General features: G+C 54.9%; 6 protein-coding genes across 6 annotated transcripts; 1 reads left to right on the plus strand and 5 right to left on the minus strand.

Moving 5' to 3' along the window:
- Positions 1 to 1440: 1440 nt before the first annotated feature.
- Positions 1441 to 3047, minus strand: GLRG_03742 (histidine acid phosphatase; the record flags this gene model as incomplete). The annotated part of the gene is made up of 2 exons (XM_008094427.1): positions 1441 to 1554; positions 1614 to 3047. 2 exons carry the CDS (start codon positions 3045 to 3047, stop codon positions 1441 to 1443), a joined length of 1548 nt encoding a protein of 515 aa, XP_008092618.1.
- A 2749-nt stretch (positions 3048 to 5796) lies between these two features.
- Positions 5797 to 8319, plus strand: GLRG_03743 (uncharacterized protein; the record flags this gene model as incomplete). Its single annotated transcript, XM_008094428.1, has 1 exon — positions 5797 to 8319. One exon carries the CDS (start codon positions 5797 to 5799, stop codon positions 8317 to 8319), a length of 2523 nt encoding a protein of 840 aa, XP_008092619.1.
- Positions 8320 to 9084: 765 nt separating this feature from the next.
- GLRG_03744 (DNA ligase I) lies at positions 9085 to 12063 on the minus strand (the record flags this gene model as incomplete). The annotated part of the gene is made up of 5 exons (XM_008094429.1): positions 9085 to 9621; positions 9698 to 10466; positions 10518 to 11682; positions 11738 to 11904; positions 12038 to 12063. 5 exons carry the CDS (start codon positions 12061 to 12063, stop codon positions 9085 to 9087), a joined length of 2664 nt encoding a protein of 887 aa, XP_008092620.1.
- A 500-nt stretch (positions 12064 to 12563) lies between these two features.
- GLRG_03745 (pyruvate dehydrogenase E1 component) lies at positions 12564 to 14024 on the minus strand (the record flags this gene model as incomplete). Its single annotated transcript, XM_008094430.1, has 4 exons — positions 12564 to 13072; positions 13129 to 13583; positions 13648 to 13781; positions 13893 to 14024. The coding sequence occupies 4 exons, from the start codon at positions 14022 to 14024 to the stop codon at positions 12564 to 12566; spliced, it is 1230 nt and encodes a 409-aa protein (XP_008092621.1).
- A 596-nt stretch (positions 14025 to 14620) lies between these two features.
- Positions 14621 to 14905, minus strand: GLRG_03746 (uncharacterized protein; the record flags this gene model as incomplete). Its single annotated transcript, XM_008094431.1, has 1 exon — positions 14621 to 14905. A coding segment is annotated over one exon (285 nt), but the record flags the coding sequence as incomplete, so codon positions are not given.
- A 160-nt stretch (positions 14906 to 15065) lies between these two features.
- On the minus strand, positions 15066 to 17317 carry GLRG_03747 (WD domain-containing protein; the record flags this gene model as incomplete). Its single annotated transcript, XM_008094432.1, has 5 exons — positions 15066 to 15311; positions 15374 to 15722; positions 15778 to 16140; positions 16191 to 16786; positions 16850 to 17317. 5 exons carry the CDS (start codon positions 17315 to 17317, stop codon positions 15066 to 15068), a joined length of 2022 nt encoding a protein of 673 aa, XP_008092623.1.
- Positions 17318 to 17547: the final 230 nt, after the last annotated feature.

Raw genomic sequence — 17547 nt, forward strand, 5'->3', positions numbered from 1 at the left:
TTTCTTTTCTTTTTTGGTATCTGTTCCATTAGCAACGGCGAAAAGCGGTGTGACGCGACATGAGACAGCACAGCAAAACCAGACGCAAGAGCAGAGTCGCCTTGCTCATGTAGACTCGCAACGTCGGCTGAGGTCTTGCTGCAGATATAGACGTGATCCCCCGGATTTGTCCGCAAATTAAGGAAACGGCTTCAGAGCTCGACGTTACGGCTCAGCGAGTACATGGACCACAGCTAATACGAACCTTATATCGTCTTGCGAAGTGGCCACGCCACTGCGAACCAGCTCAACCGGACCTCGCCGATGGAGACCGACGCATAAGGGGGGAACAGCGTAGAGCAATACGACTTTAGGCTCTCTTTTCCGAAGGACCAACGCATATATCTGTGTTGGAGTCTCTTGCCGTCTCTTGTCGCCTCTCAAGGCTGCACTGAACCCCCTTTCGTCCTCGCATACCGTGGAGTATATGAGTCAAAGACAATGACCGACGACGTAAGGTATGAAGCAGCCACTTTGCTCTAGCAACGCGATTCGGAAACCCTGGAGCTGGGAAACCGTCTTACATCATGCCGCGCGAGATTGGCCGAGAATGCATTGGCATTGGCTCGGGTCGGTTGAAGAACCAGAACGCCTCGTCTTTTCAGAGATCACACATGTACCACCCCACGGCGGAGTCAGGGGCGCGACTGTCATCACACCAAACCATGCTTCGTAGCGTTCCCCGTCCTATCCCACGGACAGCGTCAACGGTGCCCGACGGCAAATACACAAGTTCGCGCCGGTCAGTTTGTGCGACGAGGACGTCGCGAAGACAGTCGCTTTGCTGCTTTTTGTTCTTACGTAGCTGCAGTAGCCCGAGCCTGCTCATCGTGAGACCGCTACCCGTAATGAGGGCCAGGAGATGTTTTGTCCGAGCACGCATGTTGAGGCTAGCACGAGAATGCTTAGTTGTCTCTGCAGCATCTCACGATACATTGGACGCCAAGTTCCCCTCCCGTGTCTCTGGCGGGTGCAGCCTTACAGGCAAGGATGTGTTTGAAAGATTGCGCATGCCGCCCCAGGACGGCCATTGACTGCGTCTTGTCAAAACCGTTTCATTGCCAGTGTTTGTACCGCTATACTGGTACGAGTTGAATACACACAGCGTCCCGAAGCCTAGCCGTCAATCGACCCGATAAAATACCTTTGCTGTTAGGAAGCGTCTTCTTTTTATTATCCCTGTTTCAACTCAAACCGATAAACTAATCGCTGCACTGATGGGCTCAAATATGTGAGAAGTGACATCCCTTACACGCCGGGGTGACCTATCATAATCGCATGGTCATGGCCTCGCCGCTTGCCTCGGCGAATTGCAATAAACAAAACGTCTTTTCAGAATCTGGCTCCATCTCGATCGTTCAGCAGTTTTTTTTTAAAAAAAAAGAAAGAAAAAAAAAGTCATCAATAACCGGCCGGCTCAGGTTTGGCCGGGAAAGCGGAAGCGTTGGCATTCATGCGGCACTGGTCTCTCCAGCTGACAGGTGTGTATTTGTCGACGATGGACTTGAAGGCGGCCTAGTCACATGTCAATTGTGTCCCGTTTGGGTAGCGTAGCATAAGAGGTGAGGATTTACCAGAGTGCAGAAAGATTCGTCATTTTCAAGGTGGTTGCCAGGGGTTTTGCAACCGGGGATCGTCACTGGCGCGTCGTTGTACCGCAACCTCACATAGTACCCGTCCAGCTTGTCCTTTTCGGCATCGGTCAACTCGGGCATTGTCTTACGACCAATGCCAGGCGGCGCAGTTCCCGGCGACGGGGCGCTAGTCCGACCAAAAGAGAACCACGAGCTGAACCAGCTGCCGTTCTTGGGGGCCGGCGCAGCCGGTAGCTCGGTCGAGGTCCCCACCGCGGGAACCCGAGCATCACGGAACATCTCAACGGCGATGTGGCTCGTAAAGGGAGGCCACTGGTCTGGGCCAAAGGCTCCCAAGCTGGCCAGCACACCGGCCAGTGTCGTGTCATGACAACCGCTCATTCCAAACCGGATGGGTCTAGGGGCAGTGCCCGACTGCTTGATTTCGCACTCTCCGTCCGCCGGGGTGTGTTCCACGCTGCCAACCATGCGAGCCACAACATCGCCCATTAGGCCTCCTATACCGAGGGTGCGATATTCCTGACTCTCTGCGTATCCGCCATACCATTCTTCCACGCCAATCCTCTCGATTATAGAAATGGCCTTGGGATCGTAGAATTCAGAGGGCAGCTTCGTCTGGGGACCGTGCGCGCGGGTGGCGTTGATTGTGTCCATGATACCGCTTAACCGAGGCTTCGAGTCTACGGCGATGCGGGCTCCATTGGGCATCCACTTGCCGAACTTCTTGTTGAGATAATCCATTTCTGGAGTGTCGTTCCATCGCTCGGCAGCGCGCTGGGCAAAGGCACGCGAGAGGGCAGCAAAACGGCGGCAGTTGCCATCATTGGGAAACAATGTCTCGTCCTGAGGGGCTCGGGTGAGGATGGTGAGAGGAGGAAGGTTGGGTGCTCGGTGGGTCGCCGGGTACAGGCCAGATAAGGCCTGTTGAAGGGACTCGAGGGCCCGAGGAACCGGGGTGGATCGGAGGTAGAGAGAGTCGGCGCTGGCAAGGTCGGCGGGTAGGAAGCTCAGGCCATCGACGTAGAGACGGCGGAGACGGCGCCCAAGGTCGCGGGTGGTTTCCCGGCCGCGGTCCGTGAGCATGCCCATGTCACAGATGTCGTCAAGCTCGGCATTGGGGCCGGCAGCGATGATTGGACTGTCATCGTCGGAGGCAAAGGTTTCCAGACGGCGCTTCCAGTCGAGGTAGGAGTATTCGCCAGTGTCGGGATCAAGGACGGCGGATCGAAGGTGGCGGACGGCACGGCAGTAGGGCCAGTAGGGCGGGAGGCCGGTGTTCTGGAAACGAGGCGTGACGGGAGTTCGCTCGCCGTGGCGTAGGAGGATCTGCACGAGTTGTAGCTTGAGGTGTGGAGGGTAGAGCTGGCGCAACTCGGCGTCGGTGTAAGGTTGACGAGGTTCAAGGGTAGTCATAGCTTCGAAGGTTGTGTACGGCTCTCGGATGAATTGAGTTGGAGATCAGTGAGCGGGGGGGGAATGTGGTGTGAGACGAGGTCGGAGAATGCGCGAGAGGGAAGTATCGGGAAACAGGATGGCTCTTGGGACGAATACGACAAAGGAGGAGCTCAAGAGGTGTTGGCTGCTGCTGCCACTTCAGGAGTGCCAGGATGAGCTACTTGAAGGAGCTGGGGAGTTACGTTTGACACGGCAGGTGGTCTCGGCCAGAGACAGTACCTGTGCTACCTAACCTGGAGATATCTCAGGTACCTGGGGAAGCAGTGAGGGACGATATGTAGGTGGTGCAGGCACAGATTTCGTTTCGCGGGGGGGTGATGAGCAAGGGTTCAACGTTTGAAGGCCAAGCCAAGCAGTGGTGTAGAGGTACTGTTGTAGTCGCGCGATTGAGGCTTTGGTTTGGGCGGCTGGGCCCCTGCAATGACGACAATACGAAGTTGCGTTGGCGGGGCATAGGTAGAGATGTACATTGTACAGTGCAATTTGTGGAGGCGACAGGGTCTCTTATCGGGACAGCACCTCGCTCAACAGCTATCAGAAGCACTGAGAATGCACTAGTGTATCCGTACACTCTACTACTTTAGGTATGTACGGAGTATTAGTACGGATACTTGTACCTCTTTTGGAGACTGGCACTGACGGAGGCTTTAGAAGAAAAAAAGAAAAAAAAAAAGGAGAGAGAAAAAAAAGAGAAAGAAAAAAAAAGGTAAAAAGAGGGGAAAAAAAAGAAAAACGCAGTGGACCGTCCGTGAGCGGTATCCTGCGCGTATCGTATGTAGTGTCGGGAACGTGCCTCGCGCTGCCGGGCACGTTTGAATTGCTGTATCGGTCCAACAGGTCAGACAGACTCTGGAACCACAAGAGAACGTTCGAGCAGGGCCCAATCTGATCCTCAGAGCCTCAAGCCTCCCATCAGGCCATTCGCCCGAGCTTAAATCACTTTTGCCAGCTAACACCTAATATGGGCCATGGCGACCTTGGGATAAGCTTGCCAAATGCGCCGACGGTGCGCGACTGCACCGACCCATATCTATGCACTCTTGTTTGATCCAACCGGATCTCACCTTTCCTCTCGCCCACTCCATGTGATTGGCATGCCATACCGTATGTACCTGTAATTGCGTACCTCCGTTCTTGCGATCTACGCGATGCTACTCAGTTCAGTACACTACACTGCACTTACTAGATTGATTACGTCAACTCTTTTCTTTGGAGGGGTATCTCCATATCCCCACCTCAGCTGAGCGCATCGAAGCAAACCAAGAAAACCGACCAGCTCAGCTGAGCCGGGCCGATCGACATGGTCCATGCCGGATCATCGGGTGCCGTATGCCCGTAGCTGCCGGCCGGTGATGTACGGTGTACCGTGTAGGTACTGGGTCAATAGGGCTCTTTCCAATTGGTAGCTCAGACTACCTAAGTGGGTGTGGAGCTAGCCCTCGCTAGCACATGAAAAGTTCCCGGTGACTAACTGACGACCTGACTGACGTACCTATCCGCATGCCAAAAACATTCTAATGGGCACCTCTCAGCCAATGAATCGTTGCTCGAGTATGGGGGATCCTCCGTTGCGATTGGATCGGGCAAAAAAAAAAAAAAAGGCCCTCCTCTCTCACACTTCTTCCTTTGCCTTGTTTGCTTTGCTCTCCTCCACAGAACGGCGCTCGCTGCGCCGCGGTTTTTTATTTTATTTTTTGAGCCTCGCCTTGGCAAAAAAAAAAAAAAAAAAAAGGCCGGTCCCGCACGGCATGGCAATGTCGAGCGCGGGAGGACGACAAGCGGAAGGAACATCGCCGCATTCGACATTTGGCAGCAGCCTGAAAGCCCGAGCCATTTACTTTCGCAGTCCACTGTACAAGGTACGATGTACGACCGAGGAAGGGTGCCCCCTGCTCTCGGGCGAAGGAGGCGCAGCTCTGTGCACATCAGACTTCTGGCTCTCTACCGCCGTAGTCCCTACTCGGCGGGAAGACATCAGCAAGCTTCCCTTCCATGCTCCAGTCCTTATGTTGGTTATCCACTCTCTTGGATTGACGAGATTGGTACCTCGCCGTGAACACTTTTCTGTCATGGCACTTGCCCAAGTACGCACGCACGCACGCACGCACACGCCAGAGGTAGGAACAAGTGGGCACACGTGGATTAGCATATTGTACACGTCCATGCTATGCTGGCCTTACTACGTCGCAGCATACCTACGTAGGTAATAGGTACTATCCAACGGTCTTTTTCTCTTATTATCTGCCTGGTGCCTCCCTGCTCCCTGGCATCTTGGTCGTCACATCCAAATCCGCCTTTTCCTCCCTCTAGATCGGGACATTGTATTGAATCATCGGCCTCGCCTCATCACCTCAAAGCATCAATTAACCTAAGAGACACTACTCCCCCCCCCCCGACCTCAACAAACAGCTTCCTTCTTCTCCTCTACTTTACTGGGTCACATCCCCCTTGACCCAGCTTCCCCCCAGATTCTTCAGACCCCTTCTTTGATTACGCCTTCGGTTCCGGCCTCTTATTCAGGCCATTATTCCGCATTTGCCTCGGTGTGCTGGCCGGTGTCCACTATCGTGCCCCCCCCAAAGAGGATACGGAGCATGTGCCATTGAGCTAATCCCCGGAACTCCCGGCTGCCAATCGCGACCTTTATATATTTCACCTTGCAACCCAGCTTTTCGCATACTTCGGTACGTACGGCGCTCGGTTCACAATGGTTGCCATGTCTCAAAAAGAAGGCGTCGCCGTGAGACGGAGTTCGCCGCCGCCGACGACTCTGGAAATAATACCGTCCGAGGACCCAGTCTACGGTGACGATGACCAAGATGACGCCCAAACGGTTATGCAGCCCGCCCTGAACGTTGTTGCCGCCCGTCTTACTCTGCCACAAACGACTGCTGCCGAGAGAGCTGCTGCTCTGGAAAGAAAAAGATCTGCCGGTAACATTTTTGAATCTGGTCCCTCGAGTGGCGATGATTCTGCCAGCTCGCCAGAACTGACACCTTTCCCCGACGAGATCCCTACCAACTTTGAGACGGAGCCAGAACTGCGGATTACCCCAGCGCCACCTCGCAGAAGACAATCTCAAAAACTTCAGAAGCCGAGGCCTGTCCCAAGAGACTTGCCATCGCCCTGGCAATCGAGTCCGAGAAACGCCTTCTTCGGCGGCGGAGATGGCGGGCCGCCCAAGACCGCTCTCGAGTCTGCACCCGTCGGTCAGACAAGGCATAAGCGTTCTTCTTCCACCGGGGCCGACGCTCTCAAGAAGTTCTCCAATGCCTTCTCCTCCTTTCCCGCGCCATCTGCAATCTTCAACTCTTTGTCGTTTTTCACCGCGGCCGCAGAGAGAGCCGAGCCAAGGTCGCCAATGGACCCGCGGAGGGCAGCACAGTACCAAGGCGGGAGGTCGTTGATCAATTTGGCTCCTGTGTCCAGCGGTGCCAACGGCTTCCCTCGAGCGCAAACCATGGTCAAAGACGCGTCCGGGAACCGGCCCTCCATTTCTTCAGGAAGACATTCCACCACAAGACCTCGTGTACTAAGAAGGGTCACTTCGGATGACTCGCTCTTGTACCACTCTTTGTCCCGTACGTCTTCGATTGGTGATGACGATGGCAGATTTGATCATGTCAGGGAAATGGCAAATGTGAGAGTGAAGGCAATCAGAGACAGTCTGCCTGAGAGACCCACATTCAAGATGCCCAGTTTACCCAAGCTGGGTTCGTCACTGAAGCTGAACGAGGACGGAATGGGAAAAGCGGTTCCCGAAGCTCCCGCGCCAAAGGTTGATAACGATTCGTCTTCCACCCTGGACAGAGTTCTGGAGACTTTGACCGGAGACATAGTCATTCTCGGCGGATATCGAGGCTCGATCCTGCGATCGGCGGAGCCTCCCCATCACCAGCTATGGGCTCCTGTCAAGGTCGGACTCAACATGAGGAAAGTCGACCTGGAGGTAGGCCTGGATCCCGAAGACGAAGAAACGATGGAGAAGCGCATCATCCCGTCAGGCATGTTGCAGAACATCGGGCCCATTGACATCTCAAGGAAGTTGTTCAAGAAGATCGGTGCCTGCGAGAACGTTCGGAAAGGGAAGCTGCGTTTGTGGGATTACGGCTACGACTGGAGACTAAGCCCTCATTTACTGTCTCGAAAGATGATGGAGTTTTTGGAAAAGCTCCCGTCAAACCAACCGGGCTCCAAGGAGCCTAGAGGCGCACTGGTTCTGGCACACAGTCTCGGAGGCCTCATCACTCGCCACGTCGTCAACCAGAGGCCGGACCTTTTCTCTGGTGTGGTATACGTCGGCACCCCGCAACGGTGTATCAACATCCTGGGACCCCTGAGGGACGGCGATGCGGTTCTCTTGAACGAGAAGATCTTGACTGCGCAGGTTAACTTCTCACTCAGGACCACATTCGTCTTCCTTCCCGAGGACGGCTTCTGCTTCGTCAACAAAGACACGAAGGAGGAGTACAAGATCAATTTCCACGATGTCAATGACTGGATCAAATACCGCCTCACGCCCTGCATCGAGCCCCCCTTACCGCCACTGGCCCACAAGGAGAAATCGACAACTTTGGGGTCTCTTTTATCGGTCCGCAGTCGTAGCTCAAGCGAGAAGAAGCAGAACCACGTGCTTCCAACATCGCTCGCCGACGCAGCCCGCAAAGCAGAGCTGGCCCACGAAGGAAACATGAACCCGCAGATCGACGGCCACGTTCCTCGCAACCCGGCATCCAACAGCAAGCCGTCGCCGTTCACCAAAGGGTCACCTGCGACACTGACACCCGCCAAACGCGCCAGGAACCTCGCCTACCTCGAGCGCGTCCTGGCCGAAGTCAAGCAGTTCCGCGCCGAGACCCAGTTCAACCCAGCCCTCTCGGAAGCCAACGCCTACCCGCCTTTCGGCGTCATCTACGGCAAGGAGGTCCCCACTGTTCACTCCGTCAGGGTCGCGAGCCGCGAGGCCATTGCCCACCAGGGCGCTTACGACGATCTCGTCTTCCGCGCCGGTGACGGCGTGGTCCTCGCACGCGAGGCGCAACTGCCCGAGGGGTACGAGCTGGTGCGCGGCGGGCGTGTCAGCACCGAGCGCGGGCATTTGACCATGCTCGGTGACATGCCTGCCGTCGGCAGGGCGTTGGAGGCTGTTATTCGCGGCCGACGGAAGGGTATCGGCCTGGGAAACGCGATGAAAGCAAACAGCCGGGAGAGGAGTGTCGTTAGAGCCTAGAAGGTTTTCATCCGGTGGCTTAGGGCTTCGCCCAGCTGATCAGACGTAGCATCAACTTGTACAATGATAGACTGCAGCAGCGGAATTATGAGCATGGGTTTTTTGTTGAGGTCTCCTTTCAACCCCCGAAACTCGCAGCGGCCAACCTTTGGCGCCTCGTCGATGACCGTCACTGTCGCGACGGATGCTTCGATAAGAAGCCAGTGTTTCTCGCATCCTCTGATATAGACTGTGCTCGGGCGAAAACCTGTCCCTGCGGAAGCGCGATGACGATCACGCACATGAATGCCGCCGCCGGTCCCCGAAGCGCTTTGCTTGACTGGAGCAGGAGTAGCAGCATAGGCAGATAGATGTAGCATGCAGGAACACACATGCACGCATGCAGGGCCGAAGCGGATCTGGGCGGGAATCCCGATCGCAGTCGTCCGAGCCCGATTGTAGAATACCTAGACCGTGCCAAGATCAGAGAAAGAGAGAGAGAGCAGGATATAAAAATAAAAACGGGTGAACACCGAGTGAACGTTTAGGACGTACACGGGTGAAGATGTAACTCATATCGCAAGGTTTCTAACAACCATGCGTACAAAATTGTCCGTTTCTTCCGTACTTCGGTAACCAACGTTATGTTGCGTATAACGAGCTAGAGAGGGCATATTCATAATCCGCCATCCTTGTCCCCCCCCCCCCCCCCCCTGATAATGCCATGCAAGAACGCCGCCGTAAGCTCGTGCTGGTGATCAAGGCAAATCGTATAAAAGCCATTAGCTAATACTCAAAATCATCGTCCGCCGCGGGACCCTTGCTCTTGGCCACGCTCTCCTGCTTGCGATACATCTCGGCCACCTGGCGACTAGAGGTGGCCTCGTCGGGCTTCTTGTCGTCGCGCACCTTGATGAACCGTGGGAATCGCAGACTGATGCCCTTCTCGCCGCCCGGGTCGACACCTTCCTTGCACCCGGCTTTGTAGCGCGGGCTGAGCGTCAGATCTGCCGTCTTGACCTCCCAGACGTAACGCGGCTCGAACCACACGTCGGGCTGATGTTGCCCGCCCGAGGAGTGTGCGTAAAACGGTTTGGGCCGGTCAATGACTATGTCCGAGAGCTGCTTGTGCAGCTCCTCGAGAACAGCCTCAGAAAATCCCGTGCCAATGTTGCACACAGTTTCATATGATTCGGACGAAGGGTTGTAACACGCAAGCAGGAACGCGCCGTAGACGGATGTACGTTTGCCTTTGCCGTAGTATGCACCCAGCACAACAAGATCAAGCGAGTCGCCAATGCCGCTGAGGTAATCCTTTTTGATCTAGGGGGCATGCGGTCAGCACACGTGGAAATCATCGACACAAACTGCTCGTATGGGCGGGGTCAAAGCAGCTTACCTTGAGCCAGTTCCGACTTCTCTTGCTGGGCTCGTACCCGCTCTCTGTGCCGTCCAACATCTTGACCATCAGACCCTCGCAGGATGCCTTAACGCTCTCGTCAAGGAACACCTGAATCTGCTCCAGCTCCTGTCCGTTCATGTGCGTCGCGAAGGAGAACTCGCCCTCCACTGGTTCGAAAGCATTCTCAAGAAGCTCACGGCGTTCTCGAAGTGACTTCTCGACGATGGCCTGTCCGTTGAGGTAGAGCAGATCAAAGGCAAACACGCACACCTTGACCTTGACATCCTCAATCTTGACATCCTTCTTCTTGCGCGTCATCAATTGCTGGAAAGGCAAGACCTTCTTCTCGTCGACATCCCAGGCAACTGTCTCGCAATCCAGAACAAAGCTCCTTGTGTCTGCTTTGACCCAGGTGTGTAGCTTGGCGAGGATATCAGGGTATTTCTTGGAAAGGTCCTCGGAATTCCGAGAAAATATGGAAGCAACTCCATCTGCCGCAGACTTGGCAGCTCCCGGCAAAGATTGACTGATCTCCTCATCCGCAGACTTGGCTACGTAGTGGATCTGGGCTCTTTCACCATCGTACTTGTACTCACAGGTGAAGGTCTGGTTCTCGAAGCGGTCCAGCACCTCAGTAATGGCCTTTGTGGGCTTGGCCAACATTGGTTTAAGAGGCACCCCGGGCTTGAGCTTGCAATGCTCCCGGAGGTTCATGATACCGTGATTCACCATGGCGGGTATGATGACATCGTAGCTTGGGAGCTCACTACTCAGGATCAGCGCTGCACTAGGGCTTAAATAGAATGAAAGGACATACCTATACACCGTTTTGAGGATGGCCTCTGCCTGCTCCACGTCCGTGGTTTTGGGCACTTGACCCTTGGCGTCCGCCTCATGGAAAACCACAGCTTGAGCTAGAGAGACGAGGACAGTCCTCTCGGCCAAACCCAGCCGCAGCTTACCCTCGAGGAACCGGACGAGATATTTCGCTTCGCTGGGACCTCCCTTGTCCTTGCTGATGTCCACCTTTCCAGAGGAACGGGAATCGGCTGCCGACAGCAGCTTCTTGATGGCATCCACCTTGCGACCCTGAGCGCCGTTGCCGGAAACAGTGGCAATGCCCATTAGGCCATTATGCACACCCCTGATCGTAAGGGCTTTAGGCTTGAACATGGTGGGTTGTGTGGATCTACTCTTGACAGCGACAAGGCCGAGATCCCCGATCTCTTTCTGATCCTGCTTGATGACAGCAAGACTGCGACCCGTCGTCTCGCCAATGGCCTTCATGATGAGAGACTCGCCAATGCCTAGCTCAATACCGGCATAATCAGGAGCTAGTTTGTTGATCATGAGCAAGACGGTGGGGAGAAGATCATCAGGGGTCAGACGCAGAACTTGTCGAAGGAACAACGAGCAATGAGCCATGATCTCTAGTCGCTTGGTCGTAAGCTCAATGAGGGAGAAGGTGGTGCACAGCGCAGCGTATGGAACCGGTTCGCCTGGCTTCCAGTCAGGGTACGGGTCCTTGGTCTGCGTCTTAAGCTTCATCTGGACCACCTCCAGTGTCTTCTTCGACACTGCAGGCTTGGTATCCTCTTGGTCATCGTCGACCACGTCGTCTTCCGATGCAGACTCTGTTGCCTCCTCTTCTTCGTCCCTGACGCCCGGCACAGGCGAGGGAGACTTGGAGACCTTCTTCGAAGGAGACGCCTTGGGTGCGTCAGGTTTTGTCTTAGCAATCGTTTTAGATTTCAAAGGGCTGCTCTTTCTGGCCGTCGAAGCCTTGGGTGATGTTGTAGGTGACTTGACTGGAGCTTCGTCCATCGCTTCATCCTCGTCATCCTCAATAACACGCTTGCGAGTTCGCCGAGGTCTCTTGGTGGCAGGTTCGTCCTCATCGTCCTCCTCGACAACCTCATTCTTGACTTTCGGACCTGATGCCGTGACAGCGGGACTCGGGCTTCTTGTGCGTTTTCTAGGCTCTGCACAAGACCAGTCAGTGAGACGCTTCAAGTACTGAACAATATTCAGACATACTATTTGCGGCCTTTTCTTCCTTGACAGCTACTTCCGGAGTATCGACCTCCTTCTTAACCTCTTTCTTAACCTCCTTCTTAACCTCCTTCTTCGGTGCTGGCTTGGTGGCGAAGCTTAGTTTGCTCTGCTGCGGTTCGGGCTTGGACCCTTTCGCGCCGAAGAACTTGCTGTAGCAATTGTCAGCAGGAAATCTCACCTACCACGAAATAGCGAAGAAGACAAGGCTCCAAAGCATGCCTGATGGTCTGAGGAAATTGCCCTTGTACACACCCCAACGTCGTCTGCGAGGGCTTGACGTACCCTAATGTGGCCTGCTTCGGTGCCATTGTGACAATTGGTCGGATGTAAGGAGTTAAGAATCGAGTATCGATGCGAGAAGCGGCCCTGAGTGCGTTCCTGCGAGGAATTGAACTGCTTAAAAGGCGAGAGCAGGCCATGAAGGTTGTCGGGTGAATATGCGGATGCTTGGCGCGCCAGGCAGGCGCGTTGCCATTAATTGAACCCGCCGCGACGCGAGCGAGACCCACTTAAATTTAGGCAGGTAACTAACTAGGCAGTTATCTGATATGCACTAATTGGGGCTAATATGGAGTACTCGACATGGACGAAAATGTGGTGCACGACTAATTATCTACTGACATGTCGAATTGCACTTCACGCTCACTGAGCCAATTACACAAGTAGGAACAGACTTTGTTCAGCCAGGGGGATATCTGCAGATCCCGGCCATGTTTAGATTGTGACCACTTCACCCTCTCTAGCTAGTAGGTATTGTACAATAGGACAGAAAGGCTTAAGAGACAATTATTCGTCATCAGGAAGACATTTACTGGAAGTAGTAGGTCTCATCAGGGGTGCGGCCGCGGATGAACTGGGGCTCGGTGCCGGGAACGTAGATGTCCTCGTAGAGGATCTTGGGGGTGGTGTCGGGGACGGGCATAGCCTCGGCGGCGGCGACCTCCTCGTTGACGAAGCTGCGGGCCTCCTTGTCAATGGTCTTGAGCTCATCCTCAGTGACAACCCCCCAGTCCATGATCTTCTGCTTGAGTCCGGCAATGGGGTCGTTGGTGGAACGCATGCGCTGGATCTCCTCACGGGTACGGTAGGTGGTACCGGGGTCGGACATGGAGTGACCACCGTACCGGTAGGTGACGTACTCAAGGACGAGAGGTCCGTTCTCGGCAACAGTGTAGTCCTTTCCGTACTTGACGGCGGCCTTGACGGCGAGGACATCCATGCCGTTAACCTTCAGACCGGGAATGTACTGACCACGCTTGTAGTAGTCCGTCAGAGCAGAAGAGCGGGCGGCAGCTGTACCCATGCCGTACTTGTTGTCTGGCAGAACAATTAGCCTGACACATTAATTGACTTTCGGTAACCTCAAAACTTACTCTCGCATCCGAACAGAGCGGGCAGGTTCCAGAGCTTGGCCATGTTGAAAGCCTCAAAGACCTGACCCTGGTTGCTAGCGCCGTCACCGTACAAGATGACGGAGGCGTTCTTGCGGCCATTGTACTTGTGGGCAAAAGCGAGACCGGCGCCGACGGGCACCTGCGCACCGACGATACCGTTACCACCATAAAAGCCCTTGGCGAACATGTGCATGGAGCCTCCCTTGCCGTACGAGATACCCTCGCGACGACCGAGAAGCTCTCCGATGATGGAGCGAACGGTACCACCGCGCATGTAGGCGAAACCGTGGCAACGGTAGGCGGTGATCAGGTCGTCCTCGCGGTTGAGAGCGTGTTCAATACCAACGGCAACAGCCTCCTGACCGGTAGACAAGTGGCAGAAACCACGGATCTTCTTCTCCTTGTACAATCGGTCGGCAGCCATCTCAAGTTGTCTACGCGTGGTCAGTTATCGGATTCTCATTGCAATGTCCCTCCACAGAGAACATCTTGCCATACCTGACAACAACCATATCCTTGTACATCTGCTTTAGTTCCTTCTTCGTAACATCAAGAGTGTACGGCGGGGGGTCGAGCTGGTACGTCTCGAAGCTCTCATCGCTCAGGGTAATCTGGAAAGGCTCCTCATCGGACTAGAACAATGCACGTTAGCAATGCGCAATTGAAGTGTTTATCATGTCCGGGAGATCGTTGTTGTCGCAGCACCTCCGACGGTGGCGGCAGAAAAAAGAGCGCACACTGACCTGCGGGACTCCCTTCTCCAGGGTTGCCGAAGCAGCGTTGGTGGTGACAGACCGGGTCGAAGCAACAAGAGAGATGGGGGTGCGAGTGCGCAGAGGCACCGCTCGGTTTAACCTGATCGCGCGGGAGAACATCATGGGTGTGGTGGTGATGGAGCCTCCGGACGATGAGGGTGAGAAGGGTTCGGGGGAAGGAGGGTGATAACAAATTATTTGGTCGCTGGAGCTCCGAAAAATCGCGGCGTTGGTTGGGAAGGGAGCTGCTGCTTGTTGAAAACTACTAGTCCCAACATGGCTAGTATGCATTCACGTGACTCTGCCTCAACGGGATCTGGGTGGTGTGCGCTTTGGATTGTAGCGACATTGGCGGGCCCGACTTTCACCGGTCGGTCCTTTTTTTTCTGTCGGCGCCCCCCATTGAGTTGCGATTCAGTGGACTGGTAGAGCGACCTTCGGAGATAAACAACATGATCAAAGCAGACAATGACGGCCAATCGCCGCTTACACCCACAACCCGTACAGGGCAATAAAAACACATTGAGGTGTACGAAATCGGACTAGGCACCGTGCCTGCTGTTTATATGCTACCCCCGGCTGGCATTTCAGTCATGATCAAACCATCACTTGTCCTCACACTCCAGACCATCATACCCCATCACATCACCGCATTTGCATCGGTGATCTCGCGCATCCTGCTCATCAACAATTGCTTTGATGTGGTATACAGCTCACTAGACGCTACCACGGGGTATATTAAAAAGCGGCCGGGCCGACCGCATGCACGTAGTTGGGCAACGCTTACACCCTGAGCCCGTCGTGACCACCCGCCCCAGTTGCCGTACCGTGTAGACCCTCGAATCAAGCTTTCTTCCCAATGCTGTCAAATCCATGCTGGCCGCCCTTTCAAATGCATGCGATGCTTCCAGACCAACGCCAAAAGACGACGCCTCTGTCTCTGCGAGCACCCTCCATTTATGCTCGGTAGCGCCTCGAAGACGAACAAGCCATGCCAAGCAGCGACGGTCTCGTCAATAACCGTGGATGTAGCGCTTTGTGAACGCTCCGACAGCAAAATCGCGCATGGTGCAAATACACCCGAGGTCTGCTTCAGCGCGATGCTCACCGCCAGTCGAGCCCCAAGGTTATGCCTCCGTAGATCCCGGCTACGGGAGTTGTTCAGTCATCATGAAAAAACGTCTTGTTGCCGCCCTGGAGTGGAGCCGTGGATGGTCCAGCGTCTCCCATGTCCACATCCTGGCTTCCGGCGGCTTCTCGACTAGGACCTGCGACTGTCTGTTGGGGTTGTCTGTAATCGAGTTGCATGGCACTCATCGGCCGATTGGGTGCCTCTTGCAAGGCACGCTGTTGAAGAGAGAGCGGACGGTCGTAAAGAACCTCCTCGGGCGGGGAGAACGACCAAACCTAAGACGTAGGTGATTAGAATCAAAGCAGTCGTACTGAGTTACCGGGGTGAACTCTCTTACCTCCATTACTGTACGGTTTTGCCGCAAAGCTAGCGCTACGCACTTTTCGTCTTCAAAGGCCACCCTCCATACGGCCTCACCTTGAGCAATGAGCTCCCGAACAAGGTGGCCTGTCTTCAAGTCCCAGATCTTAACTCTACCGTCGCTGCCACCACTGACGACCCGCGTATCGTCGAATTGCAAGCTGGTCACGCTGTTATCGTGTGCAGCAAGTCGATGAATGGGGCACATCTTCTCCAGTGACCAGACTCGTACTGAACCATCCGAGCCGCCAGTCACGAGAGTATCTCCACGCATCTGCAGCTGCCCAACGAGGGACGTGTGGCCCTGAAGGATGGCCAAGCACTCACTGGACCAGATTAGCATACCGACGCTCACAAAAACACAATGTGAAGAGCACTTACGCTGTTCTGGGATCCCAGATTCGGACATTGGTATCCAGGCTGCCAGTCACCACCCTCTTACCGTCGAAGGCGATGGCATAAATCTGGCTAAAGTGGCCCTGAAGCGTCTGAATGCAGCGGCCCTCCGAAATGCTCCAAACCTTGGCCATAGTGTCGTAGCTGCCAGAGACGACGATGTCCCCTTTGATCTCAAGGCATCGGACGCTGGCACCGTGGCCAACAAGGACATTCCTGCATAACCCGGTCCGAATATCCCATACTCGAAGCGTCGTATCGCGCGAGCCCGATATCGCCGTGTTTGCGTCAGACATTTTCAAGCAGCGAACTGTTGAAGTGTGGCCACGAAGAGTATGAAGGCATGCACTATGCATGTTAGTATCTTCAGAATCGCACCGAAGTCATTGTTTGCTTACCCCGTGGCCAGATTCCACACTCGCACATCGCGATCGCATCCGCCACTGACCAAGATGTCATCCCAAGGGACCATCGCCCATACACCCATGACATGGCCCTGCAAAGTACGTTGCTGGTTGCCCTTTGTGTCGAATACGTGGATCTTGGCATTATCAAGAGCCACAATGATGTATTTGGGCGTCAGATGCAGGCTCGTGACAACACCTCCCTCTTGTGTGATGTTCCTGGTGGTGCTGGTGCCGCCAGATCTCCAAGCTGCCTCCACAAGATACCGTTGCTTGAAATGTGACTTGTAGGATCTCATCTTGGGACGCGCGTTTCCGGCACCATCCAGACTGCGAGACCCTGGAGCATGAGCCGTCATTGGCAGGGCTCCCGGGAAACTGTTGCTGGCGTAATCATCCCCCCATAGATGTTGTGTTCCAGGTCGCAATCCACTTCCCATCGACGTTGAGACCTCGGACAGACGCCTGCCGTAGTCATGCTTTACGCAGAGATTCTTCCATGTCATATCATCGCTCAACAGGTCTCGCCACCTTCTGGACACTTGCGAGGCACGGGCCAGCACCTTGGGATCGTCGATAAAGGAGAGGATCTAGTGCAAATTTGTCAGTACCGAATTGCCATGAGCTGGGGTTTGATAATCCAAAAATCTTACGCGTAGGCACAGCTCATCGGGAAGACTCGTGAACGGATCCTTCTTTAGTAGAGGGCTAACGAACTGATGGACGAAGCTCAGCTGTTGACTTGTGCAAAGATTCAATAGGTCGGCCAATAGACGGGTACGGTGAGGACCACCGGAGTTCTTGAAATGATGGCGGACTTTGGCCAGAAAGAAGTCCTCGTCATCGGCGGCATCGCTCCAGTCGAGCTGACGGTGTGAAGGACCGGGAGAGGCTGCTGGCGTGGGCGGAGGCGGCGGCGAGCCGGTCAACTGCTGATCGAAGTCTGCAGCAGGAGTAGACATGCTGGGGGTTGGTGGACCCCTCATATGTCCTGGTCTCTGGGGCATCTTCTCGAGCTTCGTGCTGCTAGAGGCTCCGCCGGTGTTGAGCGTCATGTCGTCGCTAAGCATGCTCCCTCTTCTTTCGGAGAAACTCAATGGTCTGTTGTTGTACCCGGCCATGTCGGGGTGTGACGAAGGACGATCGAACTTGGACGGCCTCGAGACCGTGATATCGTGGATATTTGGGATAGCGATCGCGAGTTCCTAGGCAATAGGGTGTGGCGGCAGGGGCTACCGGCGTGTTGAGACCAGTTCAGGTGTCTGAAGTCGCGACCGGGCCGTTCATTAAACAGCCAAGGTCAGGGGTCGACCCTTGAGAGACACGAAATTCCGTGAGGAAGCGCAACTGG

The sequence above is a fragment of the Colletotrichum graminicola genome (genome assembly GCF_000149035.1).
Source record: "Colletotrichum graminicola M1.001 genomic scaffold supercont1.11, whole genome shotgun sequence".
Classification (NCBI taxonomy): domain Eukaryota; kingdom Fungi; phylum Ascomycota; class Sordariomycetes; order Glomerellales; family Glomerellaceae; genus Colletotrichum; species Colletotrichum graminicola.